Source organism: Rhinolophus sinicus, linkage group LG04 (genome assembly GCF_036562045.2).
Source record: "Rhinolophus sinicus isolate RSC01 linkage group LG04, ASM3656204v1, whole genome shotgun sequence".
NCBI lineage: Eukaryota > Metazoa > Chordata > Mammalia > Chiroptera > Rhinolophidae > Rhinolophus > Rhinolophus sinicus.
The window spans coordinates 40,662,822-40,682,689 of record NC_133754.1 but is presented as its reverse complement, the minus strand read 5'-3'; the positions used below and the strand labels follow the sequence as shown (position 1 = coordinate 40,682,689).

General features: G+C 37.5%; 1 protein-coding gene across 2 annotated transcripts in view; it reads right to left on the bottom strand.

Moving 5' to 3' along the window:
• GPC6 (glypican 6) overlaps positions 1-19,868 on the bottom strand; it is a 1,036,531-nt gene that overhangs the window by 65,881 nt on the left and 950,782 nt on the right. The window contains exon 7 of one of the 2 annotated variants that reach the window (XM_019737185.2): positions 16,128-16,157. The exons of the other annotated variant lie outside the window; for it this stretch is intronic. Coding sequence (XP_019592744.1) covers positions 16,128-16,157 — 30 coding nt within the window. The remainder of the gene's footprint in view (positions 1-16,127; positions 16,158-19,868) is intronic. 2 annotated transcript variants of the gene reach the window in all.

The following is a 19,868-nucleotide window of genomic DNA, read 5'->3' as shown; positions in this document are numbered from 1 at the left end:
AAAGACATGAACCAGATATTCTGAAAAAGAAATAACACTTTGAAGGCTCCTGTGTCTGTGGGAAGTGCTCACCAGCCTTAGGTCAGCTGGGCTTTTGGCTCCAGAGTTCTTTCTCAGGCACTTCAAAGGGTGATCCACAACCCACTGGTCAGTGTTCAGCTGGTTACACGTTCCACGCTTGCACGGTAGCTAGGATTGTGTCACTGGAAGGGTCAGCAGAGCCACTGATGCCCAACCATCCCTAATTCTACAGATGAGGGGATGTGGGACGTTCAAGGTCACACAGTGATGCAGGGCAGGAGCAGTAGAACCAGTTCTGACGTCCAGCCCGGCAGCTCCCTCCTGCACCAGGTCACCCCATTTCTCTGGGTTGGCCCTCAGGAATCTGCGTTTTAATGAGCGTCTGATGGAGGCTCTCCAGGCTCCATAAATTCAGAAATACTGGTCTAATGGGCAGACATGTCCTTTGAGACAATAGAAGCAGATCTTTCTCTAACTGTTGGCTTTGTATTATATCTCCAGGAAGAGGGAAAGATAATCCTCAACTATTTTCTCTCCTAACAAAATCAGGAGAGAGGGAGAGGAAGTATGCTTGGATAGGAAGTCAATTTGAAAGAGAGTGGTATGGCTCTACGGCTTGGCTTCTCGCATTTAGAAAACTTCTCAGCTCAATAGTTCTGTCTTAAGAAAAGGAAGCACTGAAGTTAATTAAGGGAAGGGAGAAAGATGTGAAATGATTTGCACTTAGATTCAATTTTATAAGTGGTGATCACATACCACTTACTTTGTATCATACATTTGGTTAATACAATAAAAAGAATACAAAAAAACTTCTCACAAAAGAAAATGGCCTGATCACTTTTGAATCTATATTTTCTGCTCAATGTGAGCATCCAGTGTTACCATAACAAGGAGAATCTTGAAAAGGGGACCAAGGTCACAGGGAAGTGTCAGTTTAGCAAGTAGACATTCCTCCCAAGAGCTTGGCATGTTTTAGAATGTTTTGCTTTTGTTTTTGCTCTGACTGCAGTACATTTACCATGATAAGAAAAACACCTTTTTTTTCTTGTTTTGTGGCCTAGAATTTCATGAGAGAAGCAACAGCTGTGAGTAAGCGATGGGAGGATTGTGAATTCAAAGGATGGAGCAGGAGAGAAGGAGCATTGTGGAGTGTTTTCCCTCAAAAAAGAGATGAAAGAGGCCCACAACACCGAAAAGGGTAAAACATCTGTGGCGGGATGCTCAGTAATTAATCATCTCCATGAGAGTCCAGCAGTCCCCAGCCCCGTCTGCAGAGCAGTTTTGCTGACACAGAGGGAAAAGGCACTTCCACAAACACAGCTAGTAAAACAATATTATAGCCACGTAAACAGCCAGCTCCAGCAGAATTCAGTGGGTCCTTGTTTTCAAAATTATGCATGGAATTCTGCATGTGTAGAAGGAAACTACAAATTCTCCCCTCTATGCCTTGGTATATATGAGACCTGGAGATATACTGAGAAGATTTGCTGTCTCCTGTGGATATTGGTAGATGCTAAATTACAACTACAATTTTGATGTGAAAGTCCCTTGAGAAAGTTATTGTTGACAAAAGAACAGTAGGAGAGATGTGGGCTCTCTTTTTCCCACACATTTCTAGATGGTCTCATAGGAGGAGAGATGAGTTATTCTGACTTAATTGTCATGACTCACAGAATGCTGGTGTGTGCAAGCTGGAAAGGATCTTAGAGATTTCCTCATTTACTTTTATCCATCTGCTTTGCTCTTCCCTCCCTGCCATTTTCACTAAAAGAGGAAAGTTGGAAAGATTCACCCACAGTTCTACTGCATTTTCTGAGTTTTCACTAGAAAATGGCAGCATTTAGGACAGAATTCATTTAGGACAGAATTCCTCTTGCCAGCTAATTTGAAATTAACTTGGATGAAAAGGAATCAATGTAGGGTCATCAGTTATGGTTAGTGCACCACTCTGATCACCTTACACCTGTCAGAATGGCTGTCACTGAGAAGGAAAATATAAGTGTCGATGAGGAAGTGGAGAAAAGGGAGCAGTTGTGCACTGTTGGTGGAAATGTAAATTGGTTCAACCCCTATGGCAAACAGTATGAAAGTTCTTAAAAAAATTAATAGAATTGCCATATGATTCAGCAATCCCACTTCTGGGTATATATCCAAAGGAAATGAATACAGGATATTGAAAAGATATCTGCCCTTCCATGTTCATTGCAGCATTATTCACAATACAAAGATATGGAAACAACATAAGTGTCCATCAATGGATGAATGGATAAAGAAGATGTGGTATGTGTATAAACACACACACACTGGATTACTATTATTCAGCCATGAGAAAGAAGGAAATCCTGCCATTTGGGACAACATGGATGGTCCTTGAGGGCATTATGCTAAGTAAAACAAATCAGACTGAAAAAGACAAATACTGTATGATCTCACTTATATGTGGAATCTAAAAAAGTTAATCTCATAGAAGCAGGGAGTAGAATGGTGGTTATCAGGGGCTGGGGGTTGGGGGAATTGGGGAGATGATCAAAGGGTACGAACTTGTAGTAGAAAACAAAACACAATGAACAAAACCCAAGTGTACCACTTTGGTGTGGAATGTTGACAGTGGGGGAGCTGTGCTTATGGAGTGTGGGGACATGGGGTATATGGGAACTCTCCGTACTTTCTGCTCAATTTTGCTGTGAACCTAAAACTTTATTAAGAGGGAAAAAAAATCTACCTTTTTTGTTGCAGTGAATTTGTCATTTGATTTTACATTATTTTTCTTTGTGACTGTTATTTTGTGGCTTTTCTTTATTCTAAAAAATATATATCTTAATGCCAAAATTACCTGATCTTAGTGGAATAAAATAGAGGTAAAGACAGGCTTACTACAACCAAGATGACATTATTTTAAAAAAAAATGCATTACTGTATGTATTACTTGAATCAAAGTTGAGAAGCAAAGAAATATCTTAGCCCCAAGCCAGTGTGATTTTTGCATCGGTTACTTCATCACTGGATTCTGGCATCCCCATTGGTAAAGTGAGGGTATTGAACTCTGTGTATTTTAACATCCCTCCAACTCGAAGGATCCCTGAATGTAGAGCAAATGTTTTGAACTGTTTTTTCCTGCCAGTGATGGCGAATCTGCACCTTGGCTTGGTGCTGTCTTACTCAGTCCTCTTGTGACCCTCTTAAGGAGGATGTTCCAAGTTCATGGTGGGGAAGGAGGCCTTGGCCAGCACTTTTAAGGATCAAGACTTGGGCTTCATTTGCATCTTACTCTATTTACCTGAACAAATGGTCTTGTTTTTAGAGTTGGCATGAGTCAGCCCAAAGCCAAACGTGCCTTTGGTGTTTCTGGATAAATCATAGTGCTGTTTGCATCCCAGTGACTCAAAAGGGATGAAGAATTGCTGATTGCAATTCAAGGTAATGCTATGATTTGGACACAGAAGACAAAAATATGTAATAAGGATTTTAACCAAAAGTGAGTAAATCCAGGAGGGACTTTATACAACACCCAGAAACATTTTAACTAATGTGCGGAAAGCTTCTTATCATTTTAAATCAATAGAGCCATAGTTTTCTCCTATTTATCAGTTCAAGCAAAAATAAGTTACCGGATAATACTATTATTTGGTACAGGAAGAACTTCTAAAATGAGGCTCTTCATCCTATGACCAGCAGCCTTTGAGAAAATACCAGCAAGGTAATGAAAAGCAAATTTAGGAGCGTAGTTGATTCAACATTCTGGAAACACACAATAGTCATGATTCAGACCCCACTGCCCTCTGTCTCAGCCTTTCACCAAGATCCTTTCTTCACCTCCTTTTAAGTGAATAATGTACTTTTTCCAGGCTTCAGTGTGGATTTTTGCGAAGTTGTTCTGGGCACCAGAAAGTGTCAGAAAGGAAAATATCCTTCCTTCCTTCCTGTCTTCTTTTCTTTCTTTCTTCTTTCCCTCCTTCCTCCCTTCTTCCTTGTCTCTGTTTTTCTTTTTTTCCAAACAGAGGATCTTATTAAAGTACAGCAGGTTCTTGAATAACATTGTTTCATTCACTGTCATTTCATTATAACATTGATGAGATTCATAGGCACTTAATTCCTGTTTATGCCAAATAGTCTATGGTAAAGTTGGTTTCATTATATGTCGTTTCGCTTAAAATGGCAGAACATATTGACAACGTTAAGTGAGGATTTACTGTAGTGTGGGTAACAAAGAGGAGACAAAATAGCAGTAAATGCACAAAAATTCCTGTTCACCTCTTGTTTGACCTTTGATGGCAGTAGAAACATCACAGAGACCAAGGAGATTGCTGTATTAGACCCTTGGGAAACAGAAAGCCAACACTGAAAATTTCTTCAAGGGAAACATCAAATAGCTGTTTCCAGTTGTTTCAAGCTTTACAAATGAGGTATGATATGTAAAAACTCTTTGTCTATTCTAAACCACTCCACAAATGTGGAACATTCTTCTTATTTGCTGAACCAGGGTAGGCTGTTAAACAGATTCTGTTTCAATCTGGAGTTATATTTTGTAAGATAGGCAGGTGGAACAATTTGTTGGACATAAATCCAAGAAAGAAACAAGAAACCTGTGTTCTTGTTCTGGCTCCATCACTGGACAAATCTTAATTACTTTGTGCCTCTGTTTCTCCCTTTATTTTTAAAAGGAGAGGAGAGGTCAAGATGGGGGAAGACAAAAATAGCTGCAAGAGCCTTCTTCTATTTCTTGTCATTCCCCATGGTCACATCTAGTCTCCAAGCACTGATCATTTTACAGTTAAATTATTGTCGATGACTCGTCCCTGTGTTCACCTTCAAGTGAGTTAAAAAAAAAAAAAAGGCTATTTCAGATGCTGTTCATCTTCACATCCGATTCAGCACCTAATTTGGGTTTTTCATGTCATCTGCCAGTATTTCTCCCTTGCCTGGCTTGAATGTTTTTAAAAAAGGCTTTCAGGGCAGCCCTCGGTGGTGACAGGAGGCCACAAGATGTGCATTCCTCTCGGAGATGAGTCACCGGGGACGTGGTGAGTCCCTGGCCTCTCTGTACTCCATCATTCCTCCGGGTTATTTTCATCCACCATTTAGCTGCATACTTCCCAAATACTTTTAGAGAACTCAACTCTCTTATCAACTTCCCAAATGTTCACCCAGGGACTTTTCATTGTAATCTTGCTATGTGACTGTACCTTAGAGAAACGCTCCAGCGGTAACTTTCTTTGACAACAGTGCAGACGCCAGTCTTCGCTTACACTTCTAGTCCTCAGCGACAAGTCCTAGAGGCACTGACACAAGCTTTTGTAGCCTTTGCTCTCCTGAAATGCTGGGGCAGGAAGCCAAACTAACCACTTTCTGTAAAGACCAAGGGCTGGGGCAATGGGGTTACCTGCAGGTTTTGGGCTAAAGCCAAAATCCCAATGAATAATTGAAGTATTTGAAATTAGATATTGTTCTTGTTTTGATTAATAATCATAACAGCCATGCTAAATCTATTTTTTTATTATTATCATCAATACTATTAATAATTAAGCTTAATGCAGACAACAGCTAAGCTAGGAGCTTTCTGCACATTAGCTGATATCATCATAATAGCAGGATAGTGAAGGTACTATTTATTTTCCATTGGACAGTAATTTGCTTATGATCATACAGTCAGAATTTTGAACATTGCTTGTGTGCCCCTGAAGCCTTTGCTTTAGCATCTATGCTACATAACATGTGGCAATAAAAAGGAGCTATGCCTCTGGTGGGTGGTGCACGTTCCTCACATGGGCTGGGAGAGATGAGAGGAGTAAGGTGAGCGAGCAGTGGACACCACCACGCCATGTGGGGCTGGCTTCTTTCTCTGTCGCATATTCCTTATTTGCATCATACGGATGCAGGCCTTCTGAAGCCAAATACTCCATACTTTTGTTGCCTGAGCTTGCCCTCTGTTGGTCTGAGGCAGTGAATGAATGAATGAATGAATGAATGAATGAATGAAATGCATTTGTGTGTCCTGCAAGCCAATCGAACAGGTCTCCATTAAGCACTTTACATGTATGAGCACTAACCCAGCAGGTCCAGATTTTGGCCTGGGCAGATTTCTGAGTGTTCTATTGAAGAAAAGGCCAGCGACAGAGCTTCGAGCAATCTGGTTCTGTAACCACGGCAGCACCAGTGCCGCTGTTTAGCTGAACCTAGCACCCAAGAGAACACAAACTTGGCAAATATATCTCCTTCCAAAAACTGCTTTGTTCTTTTAACAAAAATGGTATGAAAACATGATTTTTAATTTTCTTATTTTTATTTATAGTTCAATTTACTTTTTAAAAATTGTGCTGTTTTTATTATTCTCGATGAAATACTGTGAAATATATATTTTACTTGGGTTGAAAACATAGTAATCACCACAGTTTGGTGCATAATATGCCACAAAAACAACAGAATAAAGGATTCTGAGCAGTTGTATGAGGCCCACTGCCCACGAAAAGCATTCCACAACAATACCCCCTCAGATGTTCCAGGGAGATCTCCAGCTCTGTTCACTATTCTCTTTGCCTTATCGGCCTGGGTCAGTAAGTATACTGAGGAGCTCTTTCCAGATGCCAACAAGGAGATGAGGGGAAGGGTGTACCTGAGTTTTCCTTTCTGAAAGTCAGCAGCTCTGTTTACGTGTGACCTCTTCTGCTGGGTGGGGTCAGCAAGCTCAGGCTTAAGGGGCTTTAGAGTGCTGAGATGGGACCGCTGACCTTGCAGACTGGAATTTTAAGGGTAGATACGGAACAGGACCAACCTTTGACGATGAGATCAGGGCATCCAACTACCATATGGCCCAACAAAATAGGACTTCCTAGAATATTTATTAGAAACAGAGAGCTCAGATAAATAACTGTTCCAATGCTCTGATCCAAAATGGTATGATGCTTCATCAAAAGATCTTAACACATAGCTAGTTGAGGAAATTACCCTGTGTGTACCTGTGTGTGTGTATTTTTCTGTATATTTCTAGGGAAGTATGTAAAATAGGGTCTGACTGACCCTGCAGCTAAAATCAACTTACTCTGCTACATAAAATATAGGAAACATTTTAAAGGAAACAATGAGTTGGAAAGAAAGTAAGAAATCCTCAAAGGCCAAAAACTAAGTGAAAATAGGAACCGGGGAAAGAAAACAAGAATACTCAGGTTGGCATTTGACTTAAGGATATTTCCTAGACCCAGATGACCTGAAGTTTTGGTTTTGATAGACTTGCAGGGTGGAACAAGGGCCAGGAGATTGAAGTGCAGGGCTTCCCTAAAGCCACCAGTCTACATCCCAGAAAGATGGAATTCCAAGGGGTTCAATCCTTAGTATAAGAGTGAAATATAAATACCATTCACCACAGGCCATAAAGATTTTCTATTGCATAAGTTCTAAGGAATATAAGCTCACAAAACCCTCCACAAACAAACGAACACATAAAGCATAACATACATAAGGAAACAAAGCATCATGGGCAAGAGCCTGCAGAAATATCAGATGAGATCAGCAAACATTTCAGATATTAGAAGTATCAGACACAAAGACAGAAAAAGCTACTATTTAGAAATGTGAATAAGGAGTAACATACTATTAAACATAGGACAAAGCATATTTGAAAAAGGACTAAATAAATATTAGAAGTGAAAAATGTAATCATTGAAGTAAAAAACTCAGTTGATAGATTTAATGGCAAAGGACATATAGCAGAAGAGATATTTAATAACCTGTGAAGTGGAGCTAAATAAATTATTTTGAATGTAGAAAGAGACAAAGGAAGGTTAGGAGACATGGAGGACAGAATAAGAAAATCTGACGTGTCTAATCAGTTATGGAATAAGAGCTAAGAATGAGAGAGTGAACTACGTTGAAGCAATACTTGAAGAGATAATGGCTTAGAATTTTCCAGAATACTTGAAGAGATAATGGCTTAGAATTTTCTAGAATAATAAAAGAAACCAATCATGAGATTCAGAAAGCCCAACAAATCCTGAGCAAAATAAATAAAAAAGGAAATTTATACTGAGATACATTATAATAACATTACAGAAAAACAAAGAAGAGCTTAAAAGCAGCTTGAAAGAAAATACACAGGTTACTTACAAAAGGAGGACTGAGAGTAGACGTCTCAACAGCAACAATGGAAACCAGGAGACAGTGAAACATAAGCAGCAATGTACTCTGAGAAAATAACTGTCCACCTAGAATTACATATTGAGCACAAATGTCTTCTAAGAATGAGGGCAAACAAAGACACTTTCAAACAAAACCCCCAGTAAAGTAAATCCTATAGGATATATTCCAGACCAAGAAAAGTGATTCCTAAATGATGGCTTGATGCAAGAAGAAATTATAACCAAAGAAAAGGTAAAATGTGGTTAATTCTATATAAAAAATTCCAATATGAAATAATAAAAATACTAATAACCTGAAGTCTTGTAAGATGTAAAAAAGTTATAAGGTAGAATTAAATTATCCAATAATAATAGCATGTAATTTGGGAGGAGAATTATCAGAGCTGAGGTGTTCTAAGGTCTTTGTCTTTTTAAAATAGGGTAAAGGTATTAATGGATTGATTAAATTCAGACTTCGTCAAGTTAGGACACATGCTAACATTTCAAGGGTAACCATTAAAAGAATAAAAACTAAAGTATTTAGAGTCCAAACATTAAAAAGTGGAATGGGAAAAAAAAATCCTCAGTCAATCCATACGAAAGAAGAAAAAACGAGACCGAAAAGATGAGACAAATAGAAATCACAAAATAAGATGGAAAAATAAACACAACTATATCAGTATTTCAAGTACATTTAAATGAACTAAATGCTCCAGTTAAAATACAAACATTGGTAGTCTGGATTTAAATACAAATCCAGTTATGTGATATTTACAAGAGGCACATCTAAAACATAAGAAAGGGCTCAGAAAGGTTGAAAGTGAAGACATAAAAAAAAGATATGTCACTCAAATATTAACCCCCCCACAAAAGTCTGATATACCAGTTTAAATCCGAAAGGAATAGACTTTAAAGTAACTAATTACTACTAGAGAGAAGGAATCACTATAAAATAATGAACGGGTCAATTTTCAAGGAAGATAAATTTATAACTATAAATGACTCAAAATATATAAAATAAAAACAGAACTACAAGAAGAAAGAGATAAATCTTCCTTCACAGTGAAATACCTCTGTAAGTAACTGATGAACAAGCCAATGGGAAAAAACAATCAGTGAAAATATATCTAATAGGAAGACTGTTCTGCAAAGGGTCACCTTATCCTGTCTTCTCCCCTCTACTCTTCCAGGAAGCAGAGAGGAGAGGCACTTCTCTGTAGGAGGGTGAAGTTGAGGGCAGGATATAATGTGAGGACTGAGGAAGAACTGGAAATTGGTGGTCACATTTCGTTCACAACTGGGTGTCTCTGAATTTTAAAAGGTAGTGATGAATCACAGATATTTATATGAAAGTGTCATGCTTCAGCTACAATTTGATAAATAACTGTAACAATCTGTGGGTTGGTCACTTACTATTACTTGTCACAAGGAGTGTATCATAATTATAAAGTACACACACACACACACACACACTCACACACACGCCACTTTCTTGTCATACAATAATCAAAGTTATCCAAAGTCAACTTCTTCAAAAAAATATTCCTAAAGATTCATTTTATTTCTCACCATCCAGAGTCATGAGGAATGAAACTTTTTTTTAAAATGAAAATACTATAAACAACTTTTTATTTTATTTAGAAACCCTGACAAAAGAGAGGACAAAATTTCTCTCACTTGAGCCCTCACCATTAAAATCCTAATGAAATATTTCTGGTTCCTTGAAGACCCTTGTATAAAGAAGATTTTATTTTCCTGAGTAACTGGAAACATTTTCGTAGGGACATGTCTCGCACTAAACATAGCCTCTTGGTTTTCGGATTTTATGTGTGGAGATCAATTAAGGCAGTTTGCTGCCTTTATGTTTTCTTCCCAGACCTGCTCTGTCTGCTGCATGTTTACCTCTTTTCTCTAGCACTCAAGGAGCTGCAAAGAGCAAGGAAAGGAAATGCTCAGCTTTTTCAAGTGCAGAGCTGAGTGTTCTTCACTGAAATGAATGCAAGCTGCTTTGGAGAGTTTTCTTAGGTCAAAGTACCTTAGAATAAAACTTACAAAGTCATTGTTTTCCTGCATCATTACACATAAATAATTTATGAATTTCTATCATAATTTTTCTTCCAATTGAATCAGAGCTCTACGACGTTGCAAATAAGTCCATGCAGAAGCTAACGGCACACACATTCCTGAGACCTTCATCACTATCGATAAGTTTGTTGTTGCTGTCAGCCTGTGCAATTTCCCTGATTAATCTGTGAAAAGTGTTCTCCTTCACGAGCGATGTTCAGAAATAAACAGATATTGTAGTTTCCAATATGCAAATTCTTGGTGATCTCAAATGATGATGTATGAAAGAACTAGAGAGGGAGAACAATTTGATTTGCTCCAACTAGTTTGACCCAGAAAGAAGAACAGAAAAATTGCTTTGCCTAAGCAAACATGACATTAAGTCAGACAAGTGCAGTACTCACGACATGCAATATCGAAGTCTCATTTAAAATACCTATATATTGCCTGGATTTGAAAGACATTTAAATGCTGGTAATAAAATAGTCTTTGCTCATTCTGTTTTTCTACTGCCATTTTTCTCCTACTCACTGGTAACAACTTTTATATACTCCTTTGAGATACTGTCTTAAGATTTGGGGTGACACTCCTTTGCTCTGGTTGAATTATGACTGAATGCTAAGTTCACATAAGTAAAATCAATGCTAAAAATCAACCTGACATGGAACGAGATGCTCCTGGTTTTCTAGGGCATGTAGACACTCCCTTTGTGATGAGAACTTAGATTTCTCCTAGAATTCTAAAAATTTTTAAATGCAATCTTTATCAGAACATGGTCTGATTTAAATTATTGCTAGTTTTTTCTGTCATCCCCCAAAGTATTGTGAGCTCTTTGATTATGTTCTAGTCACCTATCATAGGTGTGCATTAGTGCCCAATAAATATTTATTGGATAAATAATGAATTTTTCTCTTGTTATTCAAAAAGGTTTGTTTTAGAGTTGAAGAGAGTAATGAAATAGATTTTTATTAACTTTAAAGTCTTGCCTTGATCATATGTGTTTGTGGTTGACAATATTACTGTTCACTAACATGTCCATTTTCACTCTCTGTGTGAGACACAGAGGGACACACATCCCTGCCTTCTTGACTTGGTCATGTGACCTGCCTTGGCCAATGAGATGTGAACAGTGTGCTGTGCCCCTTCCAGGTGGATGGAGACTTCAATAGCCACCTTTGCTACACTCTGAATTTTTCCAGTCACTGTAACAGGTGAAGCTCCAGCTCATGCTTGCTCTGTCACCCTGGGCCTTGGAGTGAGGGTGATGGTCATGTGTAACTGACCCACAGCCAACCCAAAATGGTATTTGGTATGAACAAAAAATAAACTTGTGTTGCTACAAGCCATTTGGGGATGGTGGTAGTGTTTGCAGGTGCTACATTGCCTAGCTTGGCCTGTCCGGATCAATACAGTATTGGAAAAGCTTCCAAAGATGTTAGTCAAACCCACCTTCCAAAAAACGATTTGTTAGCCAGCAATATAGTGGTATTGCTGCAGCTGCTATTTCATTTTTACTGTAAACCTGACTTTTTCTTTTTTTTTTAATAGCTTGGCCAGTATTTTAGTAAGAAAATACTCATGCAGCCAGAGCCCTTGATAATAATGACCATGAATGAGCTTAAGTAATAAAATTATTGCATATTGCAGATATCTTTCTACTTTTAACATTTATGAAGGGAAGTTAATTTTCATTCAAACAGGTTTCTTCTCATCTGGTTTTCTCTACAATGTTTATGCCTGAGGTTTATTGTTAGCATTAAAGAGTGTCCAAGTATGTTATGGGAATAGCCAAATTCCCAATGCTTTCAAATGTATTCCATAGGCCCCAGAGCCAGTTAAAAGCTGATTGATTATACAGCAAATACATCAAAACTAGTATTTATGAAATATCCCATTTCTTCAGCTCTATCTCCCATAAGCGTGAACATCACATTTGGGAGTTGTGGTGCGAGTATCTCTCAGACAGCGCTGAGAAAAAAAATTACTGCAGATTTTCCGTGATGAACAAAAGGTCCTTTAAAACTGTTCAATAACTTAATAAAAGATCTATGTCAAGTGATACCTCTCATGAACATATTTTTAAATGTATGGTTTGAGCAGTGTAGTCTGGCTTGTGTATGTAGGCTTTCATAATCAACTTACCAAAACATCTATTACATAGGACAAATACTGTGAATGAGGGTGCAGATGGACTCGTTCATCTGACCTGCACAGGATTGACAACAAAGTTTCTGTTTAATTTGTACAAGATATGTGCAAAAATTTTGGCATCAGATGGGAGAATGAGCTATAAGATATGGCCTATATTAAAGAGGCTACAGATGTTTAATGTTTTCAGTTTGCATATTTGGTCAATGATAACTCATTTATTCATATACCTTCCACATATTCTTTATGGGTGTAGTCTACGTTAGATTATAAAATCAAATTCCTCTTTCCTGTATGCTAGCGTTTTTATGAGGCCCTATCTATACTAGATGCTATTCCCTGGAGGAGACACAGTGTGTTGAAGTAATTTGATAAGCAACATTTTTGTGCAAACAGTAATTCTTGCCTTTTTGATGACACTAGCACTAACAATATGCTAGGATGTAGACTGTACATGGTAGTTAGTTTTACTAAGTGCTATGCAACAGAGAAGAAGATAATAAATATAGTTGTTGATTGATTGATACCTATAGGATACAGCAGTTTGGGTTTAGTGGAAGTCTAGGAATTGTGAAAGAAATGTTCAAGTCTGAAGGGGAAAATAAGCATATCAACATACCATAAAATAGATATAAAATCTATATAGCCATATTTGGGGTCTTAAAGTGTAACATTTCTCTTTTATGATACAGTCAAAGGTCAGCAAAGTCTCTTTTAAGTGGTTCTGAGGACAAAGGAGAGTTTAACACCGAGTTGCAAATTTTTTTTTTTTTTTTTTTTTGTAAAATTACCCCCAAAATGATTTCAGACCACTTTTGCCTAATAGAAGCTACACAAAATTTTCCCCAATTAAAATATGTGGCATGACTTGACTTTCTTGTTGGAATCCATAGGATTGTCTGACTGTGTCTAAGGCAGTGGTGTGCAATGAGCTTTAGCATCTCCTAGGGAATTCTGCAGCCAGCGTGGTTATTCCTCTTCTTTCTCCCTGTGGTATATGACCCAGTGCAATTAAACAGAGCCTCGCCTGAGCTGAGAGAAAGATCTATGCGCCTCCTATTTTCAGTCTTCTTATACAAGCCTGAAATAATAGCTTCCCAAGGATGTAAAAACAGTCCACTGTCAATAGGGTATGAGCTCAAAATTCCACATAAGGAGCAGGCATTCAACCCAGGTTTCCAACAGTGCATACCATTGAATTAGATTTGTGTATCCTTCCAGCCTGTGGAATAAGCAGAATGTCCTGGAGATAAGCCATCATTTTATATGGGTTTCTTATGACAGTCGCCACTTGGGCTCATCAGCCACAAGCCCCCTAAATGTAAAGAAGCTTGTGTCAGATGACTCTCTGCTCCCACATGCTGCTGATATTACCTAGAGAAGGGCAGAAAGCAGAAACTGAGACCGAATGAGTTGGGTGGTTTGGTTTCAGTATTTTGTATTTTCTCCCTGCTTTGAAAGCTCACTGTATTTTGCTGCTGTTATTACTAAGGGTTCATTGAAAATGAAACTGGGGTGGCTCAGTGGGGTTTTGCAGCAAATAGATAAAGCAGGTTCAGGCAAGACCGGGCAGTTCACAATCTGAAGTAGATTGAGTAGTAGCTGTTTTGTTTTCTGGGGTGAATGGGGCATAATTTATTCAGCTGAAGCAGAGGCTGAAAGCCAATCTGGCCTTGACCCATTTATCTTTAGAAAACTAATTAAAGTGGAGAATCTGGTCTACTGCTGTTATTGAGGTTTTATTTATTTATTTTTGTTCAGGCCAAGCAAAGACTGGAGAGAGAGAGAGAGAGAGAGAGAGAGAGAGAGAGAGAGAGAGAGAGAGAAAGTAGAAGGTGGGAAATACCAGTTTCACCCAAAGACAGTGGCTGAGGCTGTAGATAATAAAGCAGTTTCTTAAACACAGCCTGACATCCTTTTGAAATGCAAAATAGTGGACTTAGCCGGATGCGGACTCCTTTGAGGTGACAATGAAATGCCATGGCAATTTAAAATGAACAACAGACAGTTTCCTGAATCCTTACAACCAAGACTTCCTAAATCACACCAAAATGGCCCCAAAGAGGCATGGAAGAACATTTTTATGACCAGCACTTTACTCTGAAACTGGTATTAATCATCAGGCAGGAAATGATGCCAGAATGTGAGTTGCTTTATCCATTTTGTTTCAGAACAAAATAAAGTGCCTATATTGATATTTTGAAAGTATTTAAATCTATGTGCAATAATATTAAGAACACACTTTAACCAATGGCATACTAATGAATTTCAGAAGATGTATTGTACTTTGGAAAGAATCATATCCCATAATAGACATCTGATTTTTTTTTTACTAGAGAAGATTATAGGAGGCAAGCAGGGAAGTCCAGCAGATGAACTGGGGTGAGGGAAGATTTTATGATTTACATTCATTCCAATATGTTCAACATGTCAGTTCTCTTGGGGGGAAGCTACAAGGATCAAGATACCCATCAGATAAGGAGATTGGACTGGCTAAACTGCTGGAAAAATGTGGACTTATCAGGAGAATGTGTTGGGAAGGGGCAGGCACATACTACTGTAGTTATATCAATTGGATCACACTAATAGAATCCTGACTTGTCCCTCCGTGATGTTTTCTCCTCCCATTTCCCATTTAATATCAGGTAACCTTAAGCTATCTGATTCCCCTGTTCTTTCCTCAAGGTCTTTCCTTCTAGAAATTCCTGTTCCAGATTTACCTCTTACCTCTGAACTTTCTCACCTCATCGAAACTGCCCTGGGCTCAGAGAGTTGGAATGATGAATGGGAATACCACTCAGGGAACAATTTCCTAAGCAAATCTGAAAGGAGGAATTCTAGACATAGTGTTACCACTGCCTGAATTTAAGGCCAGGCAGACAGGTAGCACCATGATGTCATAGGTGCGCTGCATGAATAAATATGTGCCCATCATGTGCCCATTATAGGAGGCAAGCAGGGAAGTCCAGCAGATGAAATGGGGTGAGGGAAGATTTTATGATTTACATTCATTCCAATATGTTCAACATGTCAGTTCTCTTGGGGGAAAGAGAGTCATCTTCTCTCCTGGGTCCACGATGCTATGGGTTCAGGTTTTTATTATGGGGTATTACCAGCATGGAATGGTATTATGAAAAAACAGATTAGATAACAATATAATTATTATGGCTCATATATGAAGTCAGGTCAGAGGACCCTGGACTTCTTGTCCTCAGTCCCAGTACAAACTGCCTTGTAGGAAAACTATCCTATGCTCCCTCCCCAAATGCTCTAAAAAATATCAGTAAATTCAAGTAAGGAAAAAAAGTAAACAACCTATACCACAAAGTATTTCTTAACCTCTAAATTCCCTATGTCCGAGCTAATGGAAAACTTAACTTCTTACGCACGAGAGCTGATATTAGTTTGTTTTTATTATCAGCGAGGTAATTATTCACTCAGCACAAGAATAAAAAACCTATACAGTCTATCAGGGAAGAGCTAGTTTTTCAGGAAGACTACACATAGTCTGAAAATTGGGAAAGCATTTCAATCAGCCACCAAATGAGCTAGTCTTACACGAAGCTTAGATTGAAAACCTTGCTGTTGGGAAATAATACAAAATGGTTGTTAACCATAAGAACAAAGTAGAGAAAAGCTTACTAAGCCCATTGGTCATGCACAGCGTTCAATTTGCTCTCTAGACAATTTGGAAAGGGGAGGTGAAGGTGGAATTTCTCAGGAACTCTCGGGAATGACTGTATGAAGACAAATGGGGATGAAAGGAAGAATAAGACCAAAGCTTACACTATGTTGCATTGTCCTCCACACAATCCTCTGGGAAGCAAGAGGAAAACAAATTTAAAGGAAAAAGAAAGAGAGATTATTCTATACATAGTAGCACAGCACAGGTATAACGTTTAGCTTTGTAGGCTGGCACTCCACCCACCCCCACCCCAAACTTCCTCAGAATGACCAGTAGAATATTTGAGAAGTCTGCACACACAGTACAATATTGAATACTTACTGGATATTCAGTGGTCTAAGTCATCATCAACTTGATGACTTAACTTCCCTGTCTGGTTTTTGGTTTTTAATCTACTTTTATAAAATACATTCCTCTAAGATAAACAATTTAAACTACATTTTTGTTCTAATGAATCAGCTGGCATAAGTAACAGATACTTCCTGCCCAAGTGTGTTCAGGAGCCATATAGTATAGCATGTTGTGCTCTAATTTTCTGAGCTGTACCGCTAATTGTTTTTTACAAAGAATAATCTGAAATACCTCTGTACGCTTGGATCCACTATTTTGTGTTGATTTATTTTTACACGCTGTATATCCAATGAAGTTCCAGTGGAACTTTCTTTAAAAAACCATAGTTTTCTTATCCAATTATTGAGGAGAATTCAGAGTAGAAAGTTAAGAAAAAAGGAATAGAACCAATCTCTTCCTTCATGCAAATCATCACCTCGGGCCTATTTAACTGAAAATCAGTAACTGGCTGAAGTGCTGCTAGGTCGAGTGTTGGTAACAGGAGATGTGTAATGGTGGACCAGACTGTTAACCAAATTAGTTCATGACACTTATATCCTCAACAAATCATGGCTGCTGGCAGGAAGGACTGTGATATTCCCTGATGAGTCAGCTTTCCATCAGCAGCTGAATTTATACAATTATATTCATTCATTACTGGATAATAAAAATAACTTTTGGGTAGTATGTCTGAAAGCTACTGACTACCGAAACTGCTTTTCATTCCCATATAATTTTAGAGGAATGGAACTCTTACTTCCAATAAACGGAAACAAATGAAAATGTTTCCTAGTGATATAAAAGAATGTACAAGTTCCTTATAAAGATAGTAGAGGTTAAAGGATGGAATTGATGTATTTTTAAGAGTGAGTTTTGTTTTGTTGTCAATTATTTTATATATGTTTTAGTAGCAGTTTACCCAGCTTGGTGTTAGAAGCTTAATTTCTAAAACCCCATAATTACCAGTTCACATGGAAAACAGTTTTACAATAACTGATATAAGAACAATTGCCAACAGATCCCAAAGTTAATACCACAGGGACTAATTTTAAATGGTACTAAGAAACAACTCTCCGAGAGCTTGATAGTTATTTTCATTTTGGTGAAAGGGGTGGGGTGATTGGGATAATCTTTTGATGCTGTCCTTTTTCTTTGCTGAAACACTCAGAGAAATTAAGGGAAGTCTTTTCCAGTTATTCTCCTTTTCTGGGACACATGCTTCTTATAAATTTCAAGAAACATCTTTTCAGGAGAAAATTGAAACAGAAGTAGGTAACATGAGACTTGTTTATAAACGGTCAAAACACGCTGTAATGTACAGCAGACCCATCAGGAGAGTTCACCAATGCTTGTGTCGTAAAGAGGATTTTGTCTGACTGTTGCCCAGCACACTCTGGCTGATGTAATTCCTTCACCTTTCCACTATTCAGTGCGATGTGGAATCCACAAAGGGAAGAAAGCCTTGTGCGAATCAAGGCTGCACATCAAGATTCTGGTGCTAGCTTCCATCTCACTTGTGTTTCTAAGAAGGATCTTGTATAGCTCCTTTTAATGTGGAAACAGCCCCTGGCTCTTAGGGACAAGGAAAATAGCTGCAGGTAGGTTTATGGCTGGCTGTGAGTTACAAATTGCTAATTTTTATAATTTAGGAAGGAATCAGAATTTAATTCAATATAAAAATGAATAAAACTGACATTCTCCCTTACTGAGCCTAAAGCCACACCTATGAGGAAGTAAGTACTACTTGCTGTCAGAGAATATTTTAGAATAAAATTGGCTAATTGATTTAAATTCCTATGCACTGAGTCTGGTCATTGTTCATGCGAATAACCATTATTAATTCTTTTAAGAAAAAAAGTTGATTAAAATATATTCTGGGGGGTACATAAAATGGAAGAGTCCAAATCAGCTTGTTACTTGCCAATACTCTCCAAAACCTTTATATTTGGGGCATTTTGAAGATCATTGATGAAGTTCCTTTATAAAAGGTTTAAAACTCAATTTTTTAAACATCATGTGAAATTCTCAAAGTGGTGATGCTTTATTTATGTTGGTTAAATTGCATAAATACTCTTGTCTTGAGAAAAATAAGTTTCTTGCATTACTTCCCATGTTTATGTGTGTGTGTATTCATTGCTCCTGGGGAGAGGAAACTATGCTTCTGTTTCAAAGGGAAAAAATTAATTAGTAGTCGTAGATATCACTATATTGTTCAAATTCAATGTAATTTTATCTAAGTGTATAATGTACCTGAAATGCACTTGTTTTTAAATTTTATTTTATTGTGATAAAAACACTTAACACAAGATCTACCTTCTTAACAGATTTTTAAGCGCCCGCTACAGTATTATTGTATACAGGCACAATGATCTCTAGAACTTATTGATCTTAATTGTGTCCTAGTTCTTAAATGAGAGTTTACAAAAATTCTGAAAAGCCTAAATTATTCTAATAACTAAGTTAGAGCCAACTAAAATGGGGGAGAAAAAAAAAGGAGATCAAATCCATACTCACCATTTGTACTTCTGGTTAAAAGGATATATACATACAAAGGAATTTGTAAAGTAAAAGCCCAAACAATGGAATCATATGAAATTGTCATTTCTTTAAACAACTGACTAGTTGCTTGGAGAAATCTAATTGGTTGTTTAAAGGAAAAATAGGGTAACTAATTTTAAACCTTTCCTGAAACTGTGAAGAGAGAATAGATGTAATGAAGGTAAAGTGGAAAGTTGAAGCAGCTATGCAGATGATTCCTTTTTCAAAACCTACACTGGGGGGTGGGGTGGGGGAAGTGTGTTGTTTTCTAATAAACTATAATAAATTTATAACATAATTCAGTGGTTAACAAGTCCACTTACCTGTTCACACTGGCACTTCGTGGATAGGCCTTTATGTTGTAAGGGCATTTGATTTTTATAGAGAAAATTGCTGCGATATATTTACTTTGAGGCCAAACTCAATCAATTTAATCTTAAGAGTTCTACAATGTAGAAAGATATTAACTAAAATGGTAGAGTAATTTATTACAGTGCCTATAAAAGTATTTTTATAACTGGAAACCCTTGAGATCTCAGTTTATATGACATAATCAGATGTGGTTCAAGTGTTTTATGACCTTAAGGTTCTTATCTGCTAATTTCACATCAAGATAATTAGCAAAGCAACATTAACAGCACTTACAATTATGGGTGCATAAATTGTTTACAGTAGTATTAATCCTATAAATTGCATCGAAAATAATTGGGCAGTATTTCTCTGAAATTATGAAATTTTCTTTTTTATAGCAAAATTTGATTTTTAAAACACATTAAAAATTGTGTTTACTGTATTTATGGTTGTATTCGCCAACTAAATTACTTTGATGATATCATTCAGTCCCCTGACACATATATTAAGAGATCAAAGAGTGACTGCTAAGGATTTCAAATTTTAAAAGACACACAAAAAAGAAAAAATGGTAGTAACATTGATTTGGGGTCTCTTGGCAAGGTCTTTCAAACAGAAAACTT